Here is a 14919-nt window from a genome sequence, read left to right on the forward strand (position 1 = left end):
CTAAATCAGAGTGAGGTGAATCTGTGACTCTCTAGAATTTGCTGGGTCTCAACTGCCACCATCCACGTCCAATTTCCATGCTGGCTTGAGATGACGGGAACTGGTGTCCAGTAACGTCTAGAGCACCACAGATTCCTTCTCCCTTATCTACACTGGTCTCTCTCTTAACCTGAGTTTTCATGGTGAAATTTAAAAACCTACTCAACAATGTTGTTGCAGAGAAAAAGTGATTTTAAGATGGAGCCTACTGTTTATGGGAATGAACAACCCCATGCAAAGTAGGTCATTGACCAATTGTTCAGATTAAGGAACCCACCAAGCAAAGTCAGGAGTGAGTCAGGATATTGGCCCTTATCCAGCCCACCACCAAGTCTAGGCATAGGAGAGGCTTGCACAGCTTCTCTTAATTCATACATTATAGAGAAATAAAGCTGGGTATCATCAGCAAACTCAGTTTGTTGATGATACCTCACCAAAAACTCCCAATAACCACTTCCAGTGGCTTCATGTAGATGTTAAATAGCACTAGGGACAGGACTGTATCCTGTGACACCCCACCCCATGACACCCAGGGGCTCTGAGACAATAATCCAATGCTATCCAATGAAACCAATCCTGGAGGGAGACCTGGAGGGAGAACAGTGTCCGTTTCCCATTTCCACAGAGCTGGTAAACAAAGATCTCATGGTCAATTACATTAAAAGCTGTTGAGAGATCAAGTAATAATAATATGGTCACTCTCCCCTGTCCTCTTGATCAGGGTGACCAAGGTTGATTGGGGAAGTTTTTAATATTTAATGCTGTATTGTTTTTAACACTTGATTGGGAGCTGCCCAGAGTGGCTAGGGAAATTCAGCCAGATGGGCAGGGTATAAATAAATCATCATCATCATCATCATCATCATCATCATCATTAACAAAGCCTGAACCCTGACTGTGATGAGCCTTAAGACTATGACTGGCAGAATCCGTGATCAGAGGAAAGAGACGGTGGAAGAGGACTGGAAGAAATTTAAAGTTTACCTTAAGAACTATTATAAAATTGATGAATGTTAAAATGTCAAGGTGTGGAGAAAGAAAAAGGGACTACAGTGACATAAGATTAAGCCGAAGAAAAAACTAAGAGGACATATATTTGATAAAATTACTTAGAAGTTGCTGAAATAATTTTGGAAATTGGGATGCAGAAAGGGGAGGTATGGGGAAGTCCGAGAAATGAGGGTTATGAAAATAAGGTTATGAAATTATACGTGTTTGTTTGTCTTTTTATTTGTTTGTATTGTTTAAAAAAGGTTGTAAAACCAATAATTTTTTTTTTAAAAAAATAAGACTATGTAAATCACATTATTAAAATAAAAGCTTGGACACTAAGAACTGCTAGCAACATTCTGCTGAAGGAATATGGCTTTCCTGACCTCTTGTTCCTGCTACAGCCCAAGTGCCTCATTGAAAAAACTGGTCCTAAGAGTTGGGAGAGCCTTGGGAATGGCGTGCAGCATTGGGAGGAGACCTGTGAAAATCTACTGATGTGAGTTAAGTGTCCTTCTGCTCCCACTAGAAAACTTTGGACCAAAGCCAAAGTCTGCATCCTTGGGCAGATGGATTTACCAAACTTCAAAATCATCCTAGTCTGTTTGCTAAGTAATCCAAAGTGGTGTGTGCTTTGCATGAATTAAAGAACATTTGTGGAATCTTTAGGAGCAGAGGTTTTCCTTATTATCTTACAGCAGCAGCAGCAACAACAACAAAAACAGTGTTGGCAGAGGAAAAGCATATACCACACCTCAAAAATATAATCCTTCCCATCCTTGCCGTGAACTGCTTTGACAGCACATATGTCCAAACCTCCAAACATCTCTGAACAGCTGTCAATCCAAAGCTTGTACCTGGAATGTGAAAAGAAGCTCACTTTAGCCAAAAGCATGATCTTGTCACAACAGTGATCTAGCTATATTAGTTTGAATTTAGATTGTAACCATGCCTTGGTGCTAATACAAATCATCACCACATTAGCTCTTATATAACCTTCTCCAAATATTTCTGATGATCAAATTGCTCATTAAGGGAGATTGTTGAATAAGAGAACCAGATCTGAGACACTCATCTGATATTTTGTGCTTCTGAGTTGCCCTCACCCTGGCAACTTCACTTATCCTAATGCCCTCAGTTCAGTGTCAGGCTTTCTTTTAATGGGACTGTAACATAAAGCATTATATTCCAAGCCATAAAAGTACAACATGTGCAAACAGCAAAGCCTGGTCATTTCTAACATATCAGCACATGAAGCCATAATTAGCACTGACTGAAGGTCCCTGGTGCATGTACATGTGGTCAAACAGGCGTTTGCCACTGTGTAACATGGTAAGCAGCCTGAAAATTGGTTGTGATGCTAAAACTGCTTGATTGGAAGTCAGACTTACCCAAACCAACGCGATGTGCTTTGAATTGAATACCCTTAAAGGACAGACAAAGAAGTGTCCTCCAGATGTTGTTGGACAATTGCTCTCATCAGACTCAGTCAACATGGCCAATGGTCAAGGATTATGGGAACGGTTGTTCAACAACATCTGTAGAGCACCACACTGGTTATCCTGCTATCTATCGTTGTTACTAATTGAAATCTGCTCTAGTAGAATGGTTTCTCTTTAAATAAAAAAAAGCTAAGCACAGACATTTGCAAAAATAGTCTGAACTATTATTGATGAAATCTTGTGGAATGAAAGGAGTGGCTTATTTCTCGTATGACTTCATTTCTGAAGTTGTTTCTTGGATGCATGTCAAATTCAACATCTGTAGAAGTGCTGACCGTCATAATTGGCTTTATTTGTTTATAAGCCATTCTTGCTGTAAAGTGCTATAGTCTCTTGAATCTAGGAGAAGTGTTGTTTCTTTTAATGGTAAATCTGGAGAAAAACCAAACCAAACACAGGGACCTTATTTTGAAAGGCTATTCCTATGAAACCAAAGAAACACTCAGAAGATCTTATTGAAGTCAGTTTTCATATACAATGCATAAAGCTGAAAAAACAGCCACACATGGAAACAAATATTGAGAACAGAAGGCTTGCCTTGAGCCTAAAGGCTGCTCAGTAAAAACATGTATGCATAGTGGTGTTGTTTTTAGGAGTCAGGCATGTGACAGATGCAATCTAATGCAGATCCAAAGCATACAATTTCTAACATACACCAAAGGGGCCACTTCCAATTTTTGCCACTTTGGCAAAAGGGTACTTCTCCTTTGTTCTCACACTCTAGGGCCAAACTACAGTTTATAATTGTCCTGGTGGTGGTGGAAAGCAGCTGGTGGGCGGCGGGAATGAAGTTGAGAGAAGAAACGGCTGGGAAGAATGGGATTCAACAGCCTCTTCTCCTGCATTTCAGTTAAATATATATATATATTGGGAAACTATTCCATCTAGTTTGGCCCTCTAAAAGGGGTAGGAATAAATTGGTCAACATTTCTCATAATAAACTTTCAAGATGTGGAATTATAATCTTCTCACTTTACTGTTTTCTGGAAGCTATGCCTTTTTCCACCTTTCAGGATATGATGTGCATCTCACTTATGTTTGTCATCTCAGCAATTGCAATTGACTGTGTTATAGTTGACAAGCTCGGATACGAAATTTTAAAGCTTGCTTTAATAAAGTCATGCATGAAAACTCTTGTTTTTGGCCTTGGAGCATAGAACACCTACTGTTATAAGCTGTTAACATGAACTAGCTGTTCTTTGGGTTTCTTCTTTCAAAGCTGATAATCTAGTATCTTGAAGTCCTGAAACACTGTGACCTGAATAGGACCCCCCCCCCAAGAGCTTAACAATGGGGCGCACGGACAGCAGAATTTTCAACCCTCTCTGCAGAAGATCTCAAAAGGCAGACTTATGTGCACATAGCTTATACACATGAATGTCAGGAAGGCCAGCAGGACACATGAAGTTGAGACTCATTCCATTACCCTCTTTCTCCACCCATGCATTGTATGTGTAGAGAATGACTGAAGAGGGCCATGGTGAATGGAGTGGGGGGAAACATTAACATTATTGGTATCAGGTTGATGTTGATTTTAAACAGTTTATCAGTGTTTTAAAAAAGAATTTTTCAGTGTTTTCCATGCAAGTAAGAAGATAAATGGCAATGGAAAGCAAAAGCTGAAAGAGAAGGATAGAAGCTCTTGGATAATGAATTCTCAGAGAATCTATTAAAGGGCTAGTTTCTCCCTTAAATGTCTGCTCTCCATCCACTCAAACTTTGAGCAGATGCAACGTTAGCAAAAGTATGCTGGTGCTGCACATACAACAACCACAACACTTCTAATAATTTCAGCTGTATTCCTATTATTATTATTATTATTATTATTATTATTATTATTATTATTATTATTCCAATTAGGCACATCCATGATTTCTTATTGCATCAAGACTCATCTACCTATCTGACATGGCAATTTGTTCCAACATTGCAGATCCAGTGTTTGTCTTCCAGTTTCCAGATATTGAAGTCCTCCTGTGGAGAAATATAAAAGTTTTAGCAAGCAGCACACCAACCTCTTTGTTCTTATCATTAGCTTATTAATTGCTAACTTTTGAGGTTTTTTAAAAAAAGAAATAGCATGCCAAGGAACTTCCAAAAAGATTAAAATGAAACAAACATTATATTCAACTACCTCCCCAAATAAATAAATGCATTTAAATCTGATGTGTACAGGAAAGAAGACACTCGTGAAAATAAATGTTATTTGTGTACTGAACCAACCCATAGCTATCTTTCCTGACTCAGATAAGTTATATTTTTTAAAAAAGAATGAAATTATGAATTTGAACTTAGTGCAGCTGTGCTAAAAGTGAGAACTTCTCTGCTGTATGCAGAATAGTAACATGGGCTTGACCCATAATTTGTGTTCTGTAACAATAATTATGTGACTTTATACAGAGGTTTACTATTCATCATCACGCTGTGAGGTCTGAATCTATAGAACAGATTATAATTTAGAACAGTGTGTTTTTTCCGTATTAATACATAAATTTATGCCTTTAGTATATTGGTTTTGGAGAAAGACAAGGTAATGTGAGAAAATCCAACATGAGTGCAATTTTGTTCCTGCTGTGTTTGTTTCCTTTTCACCCCATGGTGTTTCCTTGAAACAGCGATGCATTTATATTCATATCCATATGTAGGAATCTCTAAACATTTGCAGGAGTTGTGGTATTTGGATTGACTCCATACTATATCTTAGTTATCTGATAACTGGCATATAATAGTCACCTATAATGCGAGTTCTCTACCTACTACAACATAACACTACAGAAGATTACAACAGTAGATATTTAGATAGTAGATTTAAAACTCTAAAATAGCTTATATTTCCTGCGGTGGCCCTTCAATATTCTGTGCTTGTGTTAAAAGCACACTCACGAATGAAAACCAGCTGTAGAATATCAAGCTATTGACTAAATATATCTGAACATGTGAAGCATAATAAAAGTTTCATGCTGATCTAGAGTAAATGGACCAAGTTCATTTTTAACTCTGATTAAACTGTGAAAGTCAAAGGAAATTGTCTCTAAGGGCTCATCCTCACTGCTGCTTGCCCCATGCTTAGAAAGCACAGGTCCAAGAGATTTTCCACTTGTCCCATACTTCTGAGGCATTTCTGATTCAGCAATAAAGATTGGGTTTCCCTGGGGGGAAGTGGAAGTTTGGACGAACCCTCAGTTTGTAATATTCTGCTAGACACCCCCCTTCCCTTGATAAATTATAACTGAAAATAATGTACAAGTATGAAATGGAAAAACTAACTACACAACAACTTCTCACAAAAATATGTTTAAATCTACCATTGTATTGGAGGCCATGGTTTGTGAACAGTGACAATATTGCTGTAGAACATGAATAATTTTAACAGTGGGTATATTGTTTAGAAAAAAAACATTATATGGTCCTAAGAACCATCATTTTTTAATCACCATATGGTATTATTGGCTCTTGATCCATTTCTGAGCACAATTGAAAGTGCTGGTATTAACCTTAAATATCCCACACAGCTTAGACATTGGCCGCTAAAGGGCAACCTATTCCCATGTGAGTTCTTCTGAACTTCTGAGAGCATCTTCAGAGGTCCTTCTATACGTACCCTTGCGTTTTGAGGAGAGGTCAGTTGCACCCAATCCCTGGAAAGTTTCTAATAAAATGGCAATGACTGTTATGTCTTTTGTTGCTATTCTTGTTATTAACCTGGATTGAATCTCCCTGCTCCACTTGCAACTCACACAAGATCCCAAAGCTACATTTACACAAGCCATATTGGCCTGATTTGCGTATCATGATAAACCAAATGATGGTCGTATGCCATAAGCCCAGGCTCTGTGCAAGCGAATCACAGCCACTTTGCTCCTCTGCTGCTGTGCTGAGATATGCCAGATTTTGGCTTAAATGCAACATCCGAGACCAGGCTTATGGTTTAACTCTCCAGAGTAACCTTGAGCTCTAACAAAGGTTTGTGCTCTCGTTTACGTACTGTGATTTGTTCAGGAGATCTAAACCATGGCTCCAGGTTCAGATGTCATGCTAAGTCAAAGCATGTCTTACTGCAGTGCAGCAGATGATTGACCAGAGAGGGACAAAGTAGCCATGATCTCCTTTACAGGAGCCTGCATGTCCACATCAAGCCATGGTCTGGCTTACTGTGACATGAGAACCGGACAACTGTGTTCCACATCTGCTGCATAATATTATAAGGATAAGGCATGGAAGCAGATATAATTAAAAAGTAGCAGCAGGGCTGTAGAATTTCAGGGCACTTATTAGTGGAGGAGAAATTCTTATCAATGTTCTTAATGCTTCTGTATCCAGCTACTCTTACAAGGATCCAGAGCTAGGAAATTCTTCTCTTCCCACGGCTTCCTACTTGCTCCTCTTTGTGTTTGGACAGGGTGAGTGAGCTTCTTCCTCCCTATTTCAACCAAACATTCTAAAACATGTTGCAAAAATAACATGGATGTCTAAAATGATCACTATGAACGGTAGTGGAATCAAAAAGTGAGACGAACGGCGTTTACAAATGTGCATCAAAGCTGCGCTACAGAAGAAGGATGAGGCGAGTCAAGTTCAGCTGGGCTAACAGACATGACAGAACTATTCAATGCACTTAGGAACTTGCTGAAATGAAAACAAGCAATAAAACAGAAATGGGAAACAAACTGAATTATGTAGTCATTGCAGCTAAGACAACGAATACAATAAAAGCATTGAGAACTGAATTGACTGCCTGCACTAAACAAACCGTGGAAATAGAGCATGTGATTTATTCCACAACGTGTTACTATAATAATAGAAAGAGACTGTAAAGTGTGGAATGAAATGAAATGGTAGGGTCCAAATGGAATGACAGTAATGGGTACACACTTAAGATCATTTAATGTAGATTAGTTACTCCTTCAGTATCCTTTAACAACTCTCTCAAGGTCTATATACAATAAAGACCTTGTTCCAAAGTTCACAGGAAATATAATCTTTATGACGCTGCTTCATTTTCAATTATCCTGCTACAGGAAACAAGCCCATCTAAACATACACATTAGCCTTGTAGCCCCTGCCTTGCCATATAAATTCTCAGGGGCAGCAGGGAGGTTCCAATTTATGCAGTTCACTGCGTCTACAGGAGTTTTGCAGACAAGGAAACTACCCTGATCCCAGCTGCCGGCAGGGAGGATAACCTGCTGGATCCCATCATAACTCTCTCAGATTTCCTGGGCAGAAAAGCCAATTCGGGCAAAATTCAGCAACAAACCTAATTGGGACATCTTCCGGGTTTGACCCAACTATGGCAGCGACTGTGGCCCCTCCGGATGTTGTTGGACTTAAAACTCCATTAGCCTCAGTTCCATGCTCAATGGTCAACGATCAGGGGAGCTGTAGTCCAGAAACATCTAAAGAACCACAGGTTTCCCATGGATCAATTTTTGTATCTATATTCTCTCACAATAATAAGATTTCTGAAGGAAGCTTTTCTGAAAACCTGAGTTTTTACAAGAAAAGCATGGTGTTTTGTAAATGAATCTGGCTATGGAAAAGTGGGCAGAGCAAGGAGAGGCAGGACAAGTGGGTGAAGACTCTGGTAAGGGCTAAGCCTTGCTTAGACTGTTGCTACTCCCCTGATTTTTATTAATATGACTTGACTGTTGCAATTTTCATTGGCAATGTGTGATAAAGAATGTTATATACTGGAATATCTGCCTCCATTCTTGGCTACAAGATGGTCTGCCCCACTCCCTTGTCTCAGAAGATTTCCTCAATGGGAGCTTCTGTTGGCAACTGGCAACTGCCAGCTAGGGAAGATTTGCCTTTCTCGAGAGCTGAGCAAGTTCCTGTTAATTGGCATCATTCTCTTGCCTTGTTAGTCCTGGGTGGGCTCTGCCCTCTGTTAGGCAGTGGCCAAAGTGTATCACCAAAGATGAGTCTTTGGAGGTCTTTAAGCAGAGGCTTGACAACCATATGTCAGGAGTGCTCTGATGGTGTTTCCTGCTTGGCAGGGGGTTGGACTCGATGGCCCTTGTGGTCTCTTCCAACTCTATGATTCTATGATTCTAGAGTAGGAAATGCTGCCTGAATAAACCTGGCACTATATCAACGTCAGGTTATTTCTGTTCCTGAAACTATTCCTGAATGTACGGTACCCTATATGGTATCGTGAGACTCTTTTGCAAGCCGTTCTGACAGCTTCTTGAGGCTGGGAAAAGGGACATAATATTCTAAATGATTCAGTAGCTACCTAAATTTAAATAAAGGTTAAAGGTTAAAGAAAGGTGTGCCCCCCCCCCCGATTGGCCCTGGCTACTTCCTGAAGAGGACCTAACCTTCTGCTGCCTGCTCTACTCTTATGCAGACCCTAACCAACAAAATACAGGCACCCCCCCCCCACTTACATACAGGCTACGCTCCAGAACCTTCACACATAAGTGAAATTGTGTCCCGCCTGTCCCGAGCTTGCCTGCTTCCCTGAAGGGAGCCGGTGCGTCTGACGGTAGCAGCTGGCCATGGAGGGCGAGGGCTGAGAAGGATGCCCAGCGGAATCGCTGCCAGATGGGGTGTGTGAATGCACAGTGGAGGCGGGGGAAGGCACCTCCCACCCGGCTGGCTTAACTGAAAGCCGCCTTTCCTCGCTCAGGCAGCATCCCCAAGCGAGAGAAGACCAGTCCATTTATTTATTTATATTTCACGGTGGCCTGTGCAAACATGGTTGCACAAAAATCGGATATTCGTAAGTGGGGGTGGAGTACCTATATTGTGACACCGAAAAGGCTAATGATATTTGTTATGGTGTTGTCACATAACCTACAACCCTTACATTACCCTTTTTAAACATGCATATATATATATATATATATATATATATATATATATATATATGCAGGTTTTGGTGTCTTCGGGTGTCTTCCCGTGTAAGAGTTGGGGTGTCTAGGCGACGTTTCGACGAGGTCTCACTCGTCATCTTCAGGCTGGTGCTTTCGGCTTCTTGTTACTAGAACAGAGCAGGATCTCAGTGTTTGAGTTCCTATAAATACTGTTGAGGGGGTGTGGTGTATAGCCTCCAACGTTCTGGGCAGAGAGGGAGTTCCCAGGTTAGTGTGCTTTTTCTTCTTTTGTTCCTTAATTACTTGAGGGATATCTTGAGTGATTTCTTGAGTGATATTCTGAGTACCACTTAGGAGGGTCATTAGGTGTGGATTAGTTGCTAAAGCTTTCGTGTCTTGACCTCTTGAGCTTGTGAAGAGTTTTTCTGAGAAGATGGCTGTACTGCACTTAGTTGTGCTCTGGCTTGGCTTCGTGTATAGGGGCGAGCTGTGGTTTTGTGCCCTGTGCCAGCCAGATCTGTGTAGGGATTGCAGGGGGGTGCAGCATCCGGAGGTGCCACTATGGTTTGGCTACTGGATGGTGTCTGTACTTTATCTGTGGAGAGGGTCTGGGTTTGGGTCTGGTGTGGTTGATTGGAGATGGCGTTCTGTGTGTCTCTGGTTCTGGTGTCGGTTTTTGTGGGGAGGGCTAATTTCCAGATGTCTGGCAGGCGGGACGTGTCGTCACGCTTGTTCATGTTGTGAGGGTGTTTCTCTATCTCGATGGCTTCCATGATTATTCTCTTGTGGTGATGTTCCATGTTAAAGAGCAATTTGGAATCTGCAAAATTAATTTCGTGTCCTGTTTCTTTCATGTGTTGGTAAAGAGAGGAAGTTTTTTCTTCTTTTTTGACGGCATTCTTGTGTTCTGCGATACGTGCATTTATTCGTCTGTTTGTTTGTCCAATGTACGTGGCTGGGCAGACTTTGCAGGGTATTTCATAGACCCCTTGGTTTTCTAACTGGATTTTATCTTTTGGGTTTCTGAGGATATTGGCTATTTTTTGGTTGGTGCAAAAGGCTGTTTTGATATTGTGTTTAAGGAGGATTTTGCTAATTTTATCTGTAGTGCCCTTGATATAAGGAAGGAGGGACCAAACGCCTGGCTGACAAAGACCACTTGACAACTGAGTTACAGAATCTCTCAAATGTGTTAATCGCCAACGGATACCAACAAAACAGGGTTACGAAGCTAATCCAAAAAGAAACACCCCCCAAAAACCAAGACACAGAAGAAAACAATGGCATGGCCCTCCTTCCTTATATCAAGGGCACTACAGATAAAATTAGCAAAATCCTCCTTAAACACAATATCAAAACAGCCTTTTGCACCAACCAAAAAATAGCCAATATCCTCAGAAACCCAAAAGATAAAATCCAGTTAGAAAACCAAGGGGTCTATGAAATACCCTGCAAAGTCTGCCCAGCCACGTACATTGGACAAACAAACAGACGAATAAATGCACGTATCGCAGAACACAAGAATGCCGTCAAAAAAGAAGAAAAAACTTCCTCTCTTTACCAACACATGAAAGAAACAGGACACGAAATTAATTTTGCAGATTCCAAATTGCTCTTTAACATGGAACATCACCACAAGAGAATAATCATGGAAGCCATCGAGATAGAGAAACACCCTCACAACATGAACAAGCGTGACGACACGTCCCGCCTGCCAGACATCTGGAAATTAGCCCTCCCCACAAAAACCGACACCAGAACCAGAGACACACAGAACGCCATCTCCAATCAACCACACCAGACCCAAACCCAGACCCTCTCCACAGATAAAGTACAGACACCATCCAGTAGCCAAACCATAGTGGCACCTCCGGATGCTGCACCCCCCTGCAATCCCTACACAGATCTGGCTGGCACAGGGCACAAAACCACAGCTCGCCCCTATACACGAAGCCAAGCCAGAGCACAACTAAGTGCAGTACAGCCATCTTCTCAGAAAAACTCTTCACAAGCTCAAGAGGTCAAGACACGAAAGCTTTAGCAACTAATCCACACCTAATGACCCTCCTAAGTGGTACTCAGAATATCACTCAAGAAATCACTCAAGATATCCCTCAAGTAATTAAGGAACAAAAGAAGAAAAGGCACACTAACCTGGGAACTCCCTCTCTGCCCAGAACGTTGGAGGCTATACACCACACCCCCTCAACAGTATTTATAGGAACTCAAACACTGAGATCCTGCTCTGTTCTAGTAACAAGAAGCCGAAAGCACCAGCCTGAAGATGACGAGTGAGACCTCGTCGAAACGTCGCCTAGACACCCCAACTCTTACACGGGAAGACACCCGAAGACACCAAAACCTGCATTCCTGTACCCGTGAAAATCTACGAAAGCATATATATATATATATATATATATATATATATATATATATATATATATTTGCTTTCGTAGATTTTCACGGGTACAGGAATGTAGGTTTTGGTGTCTTCGGGTGTCTTCCCGTGTAAGACACCCGAAGACACCAAAACCTACATATATATATATATATATATATATATATATATATATATATATATGACAACTGAGAATCACTTATCATGCCTCTGATGAAATGGGCTTTCATCATGTCCTAATAAAATCTGTTTGCTTTCATCCTGAGTATTATTTTTATGATTATTTAATAATGCATATACCATCTAGTGCCGAAATAGGTTTCCAAACATTCTACAAGTATATAAACCGGTTACAAGCAGCCATAATTAAAATACTCAATAAAACAATCTCATTAAAACACACAGTAATGAAAGCTGGAGACTTGGGCTGGGAGATCAAGGGAATGCCTGTGTAAACAGGTGTGTCTTCAAAAGCCAGCAGAATGCCAATGGGGACAGCCCTTCTCCTATTACAACAGGGAGTGCATTCTATAACACCAGTGCATCAGTGGGAAAACCCACTTTTGTGTCATCACAAGCCAATAACAACTAGGCACTTATCGATAGGTATTCAGTATAGAAACTTATAAAACACCTACAAACCACGTGCTTGGAAATTGCTTTTATACTGGCTAAAGACAAAAATAAGAACGATGGACTGAATTTATGAGTTGTGTTCCCTAAATCACTTGGCAGTGGGTCATTTTGTAAAAAAATATATTATGCAACATCACCTTATACAAAGCAGAGAATTAGACACATTGCCTTTGGATTAACAAGGAGTTATGCATAGTCTTGCAGAGTTTTTCATCAACAGCCTGGTTCAGTGTCAGTCTAACTTCTTACATATTTGGTTTGCCTTATGGCAAGTAATTTGAGAATTATACATTATAATTTTCAGAACAGATAACTGTTCTGGGTAACCTTTCAATGTGATTCACAGATAATAATTTGCTTGTCTGTTCACAAGGGAAAAATCTTGAAAAGAGAGTTGCCCCCCCCTTAGGGTTTTGTGATTATTTTGAAATATGGAAAATAACTCTAGGGCAATTTCCAGTGGATGTTTCTTCAAGCTATCCTTGTCTTTTAAATTTTTTGTGCAGAATCTCTCTGTTTTGTTTTTATGTTCAGGAATTATATTATGTTTTGTTTGCATTCTACTGCACATCACTTTAAAAGATGAATTATTCTAATCTGAATTTCTGAATTTCTTAATATCCTTTTTTAAAGAATCCCCATTTTTTTACTCACTGATTCACAGTATTACTGATGCACCGTAGATTCCACACTGGGATAATGGTGAACTTTCATGCAAGGCCATAAAGTCTGGTTGTTACCTGCTTTACAGCTGATGGAACTGAAAATGAAAAAAACAACCGAATGTTTGCTCACATGTATGCTTTGTAGTTGTTGCCTATCTTTTGGATCCTGATGTCATATTTGGAGTCTATGTAGGGTTCAGTAGTGGCATAGGTCTGAGTGAGTGCTACGACACTGGCTATATCCTGAAAATCATAGTGGTTGTCTACCTTGACCTGTTATTAGCCATAGATTTATAGCATGGGGAGACAAAAAGAATAAGATTAGAACTGTTAGGTTTACTTATACAGAAAACTCTACTTCTTGAACTTACTTAACAAGTTTGTATTATTTTTTGCTAAACATTTCCCCTTAAACTTAGTGAAATTTAACATGCAAATGTACAAAACATATCAAAATTCAGTGCCCACCCCCCATATTTATTCCCAGGACAGAAAATGATGTTTGGAAAATGCCCAGATTTCAGTGGATTCCTTGAAATCAGTTCTGTATATTGCTGTTCATTGTCACCCACTCAACCCCAACCTTAAATGGTGTCCCTGCAAAGCAAGCATCTTTATATGAGGGACAACCGCACTTCTATAAAACAAGGAAATAAGTTGAGACAGAGAATGACATCATTGAACATCCCTACTTATTATTGATTTATTCATTTATATAAATATCTACAACACATTTCCCCCCTCATATGTCTTTATGCAGACAATTAATTTCTAGCAATGCTTTATTGTAAAACTGACCCAGCAGTATCAATGAAGGGTACAGAAGCACATGTTTACAGACAATCTGAAAATACAATAAAGAATTAGGACCTCTCTTTAATAAATATCTAAAAAAAAAAAAAAGAATTAGGACCTCTCTGTAAGGAAACAAATGGTGGTATTTAGGACAGTTGGCAATGTTTCAAATTCAAGAATAAAATATTTTAAAAAGCAGAGGAATGGTATGAAAGTAGAATGATTCAAAGAATTATATTATCTTCTTACATCTAAAATTTACATATAAAATTTTACATATAAAATATTGACTTCTCCAGCTTACTTTCCCTTCAATAATAGAATACAATGAAGTCTTTCACTATGGACTTTAGTAGATCTCAGCATAAAAGAGATGAGATTTCAAATTCTTTTGTGGAAGATGTTTGGATATAGACTTGAAAATGGAACAAAAGCAAATGTAAAATGCTTGTTCTTCTCTAAATGTTAAAGGGTTAGGCTTAGAAGGATGTTTAATCAGTATAGTACACTATCTTAGTTCATCAGAGTATATTCTAATCCAATTAAGTGAGACAGTTTGGATTTCACTAAATCAGTTAGCTTCTCTTTAAAGGGTTCAATAAACTAGTGCCAAGATCTTTTGTCACTTGTGACGCCACCTCCCATAGTAAATACTTCATTCTGAGGGATGTGTACATATTTGATTGAAGAAGTTGGCCTTTAGAATGGAAAATGCTGAGTAGATAGTGAACGCCAGATGTAAAAATATGATAGTGAAAAGTCAGGCTGTGTGGGTGTGGGTGACTAATAAAATGAAGAGAGTAGCTCATGTACTAGTTTTAGAGCTTATAATACTCAAATAATAGATTTTACAAAATCAGAAACTTCTCCATCTTTGATTAAAACCTGAGCCAAAGAAGAATTATTGCCCAAGTCCTTTATCACCCACCCACTTCAATCCCAAATACCTGCCTTTCTTTTCATTTAAACCACCTGAATAGTATCTCTAGCAGCAGCAAACAGCTGGGGGCAGGGGTGGGGAGAGAAAGTCAGAAAATCTGTCCCTCCCTCCTGTCTTTGTTGCTTGAGTGGCC

General features: G+C 39.8%; 1 protein-coding gene across 1 annotated transcript in view; it reads right to left on the reverse strand.

Annotated features, from left to right (window-relative positions):
- Positions 1 to 14919, reverse strand: part of SYN2 (synapsin II) — a 150392-nt gene that overhangs the window by 25627 nt on the left and 109846 nt on the right. Inside the window, exons 7-9 of the mRNA XM_081176733.1 lie at positions 13182 to 13324; positions 4431 to 4505; positions 1784 to 1886 (exon numbers count right to left, since the gene is read on the reverse strand). Coding sequence (XP_081032859.1) covers positions 1784 to 1886; positions 4431 to 4505; positions 13182 to 13324 — 321 coding nt within the window. The remainder of the gene's footprint in view (positions 1 to 1783; positions 1887 to 4430; positions 4506 to 13181; positions 13325 to 14919) is intronic.

The sequence above is a fragment of the Podarcis bocagei genome (genome assembly GCF_964188305.1).
Source record: "Podarcis bocagei genome assembly, chromosome: 2".
Classification (NCBI taxonomy): domain Eukaryota; kingdom Metazoa; phylum Chordata; class Lepidosauria; order Squamata; family Lacertidae; genus Podarcis; species Podarcis bocagei.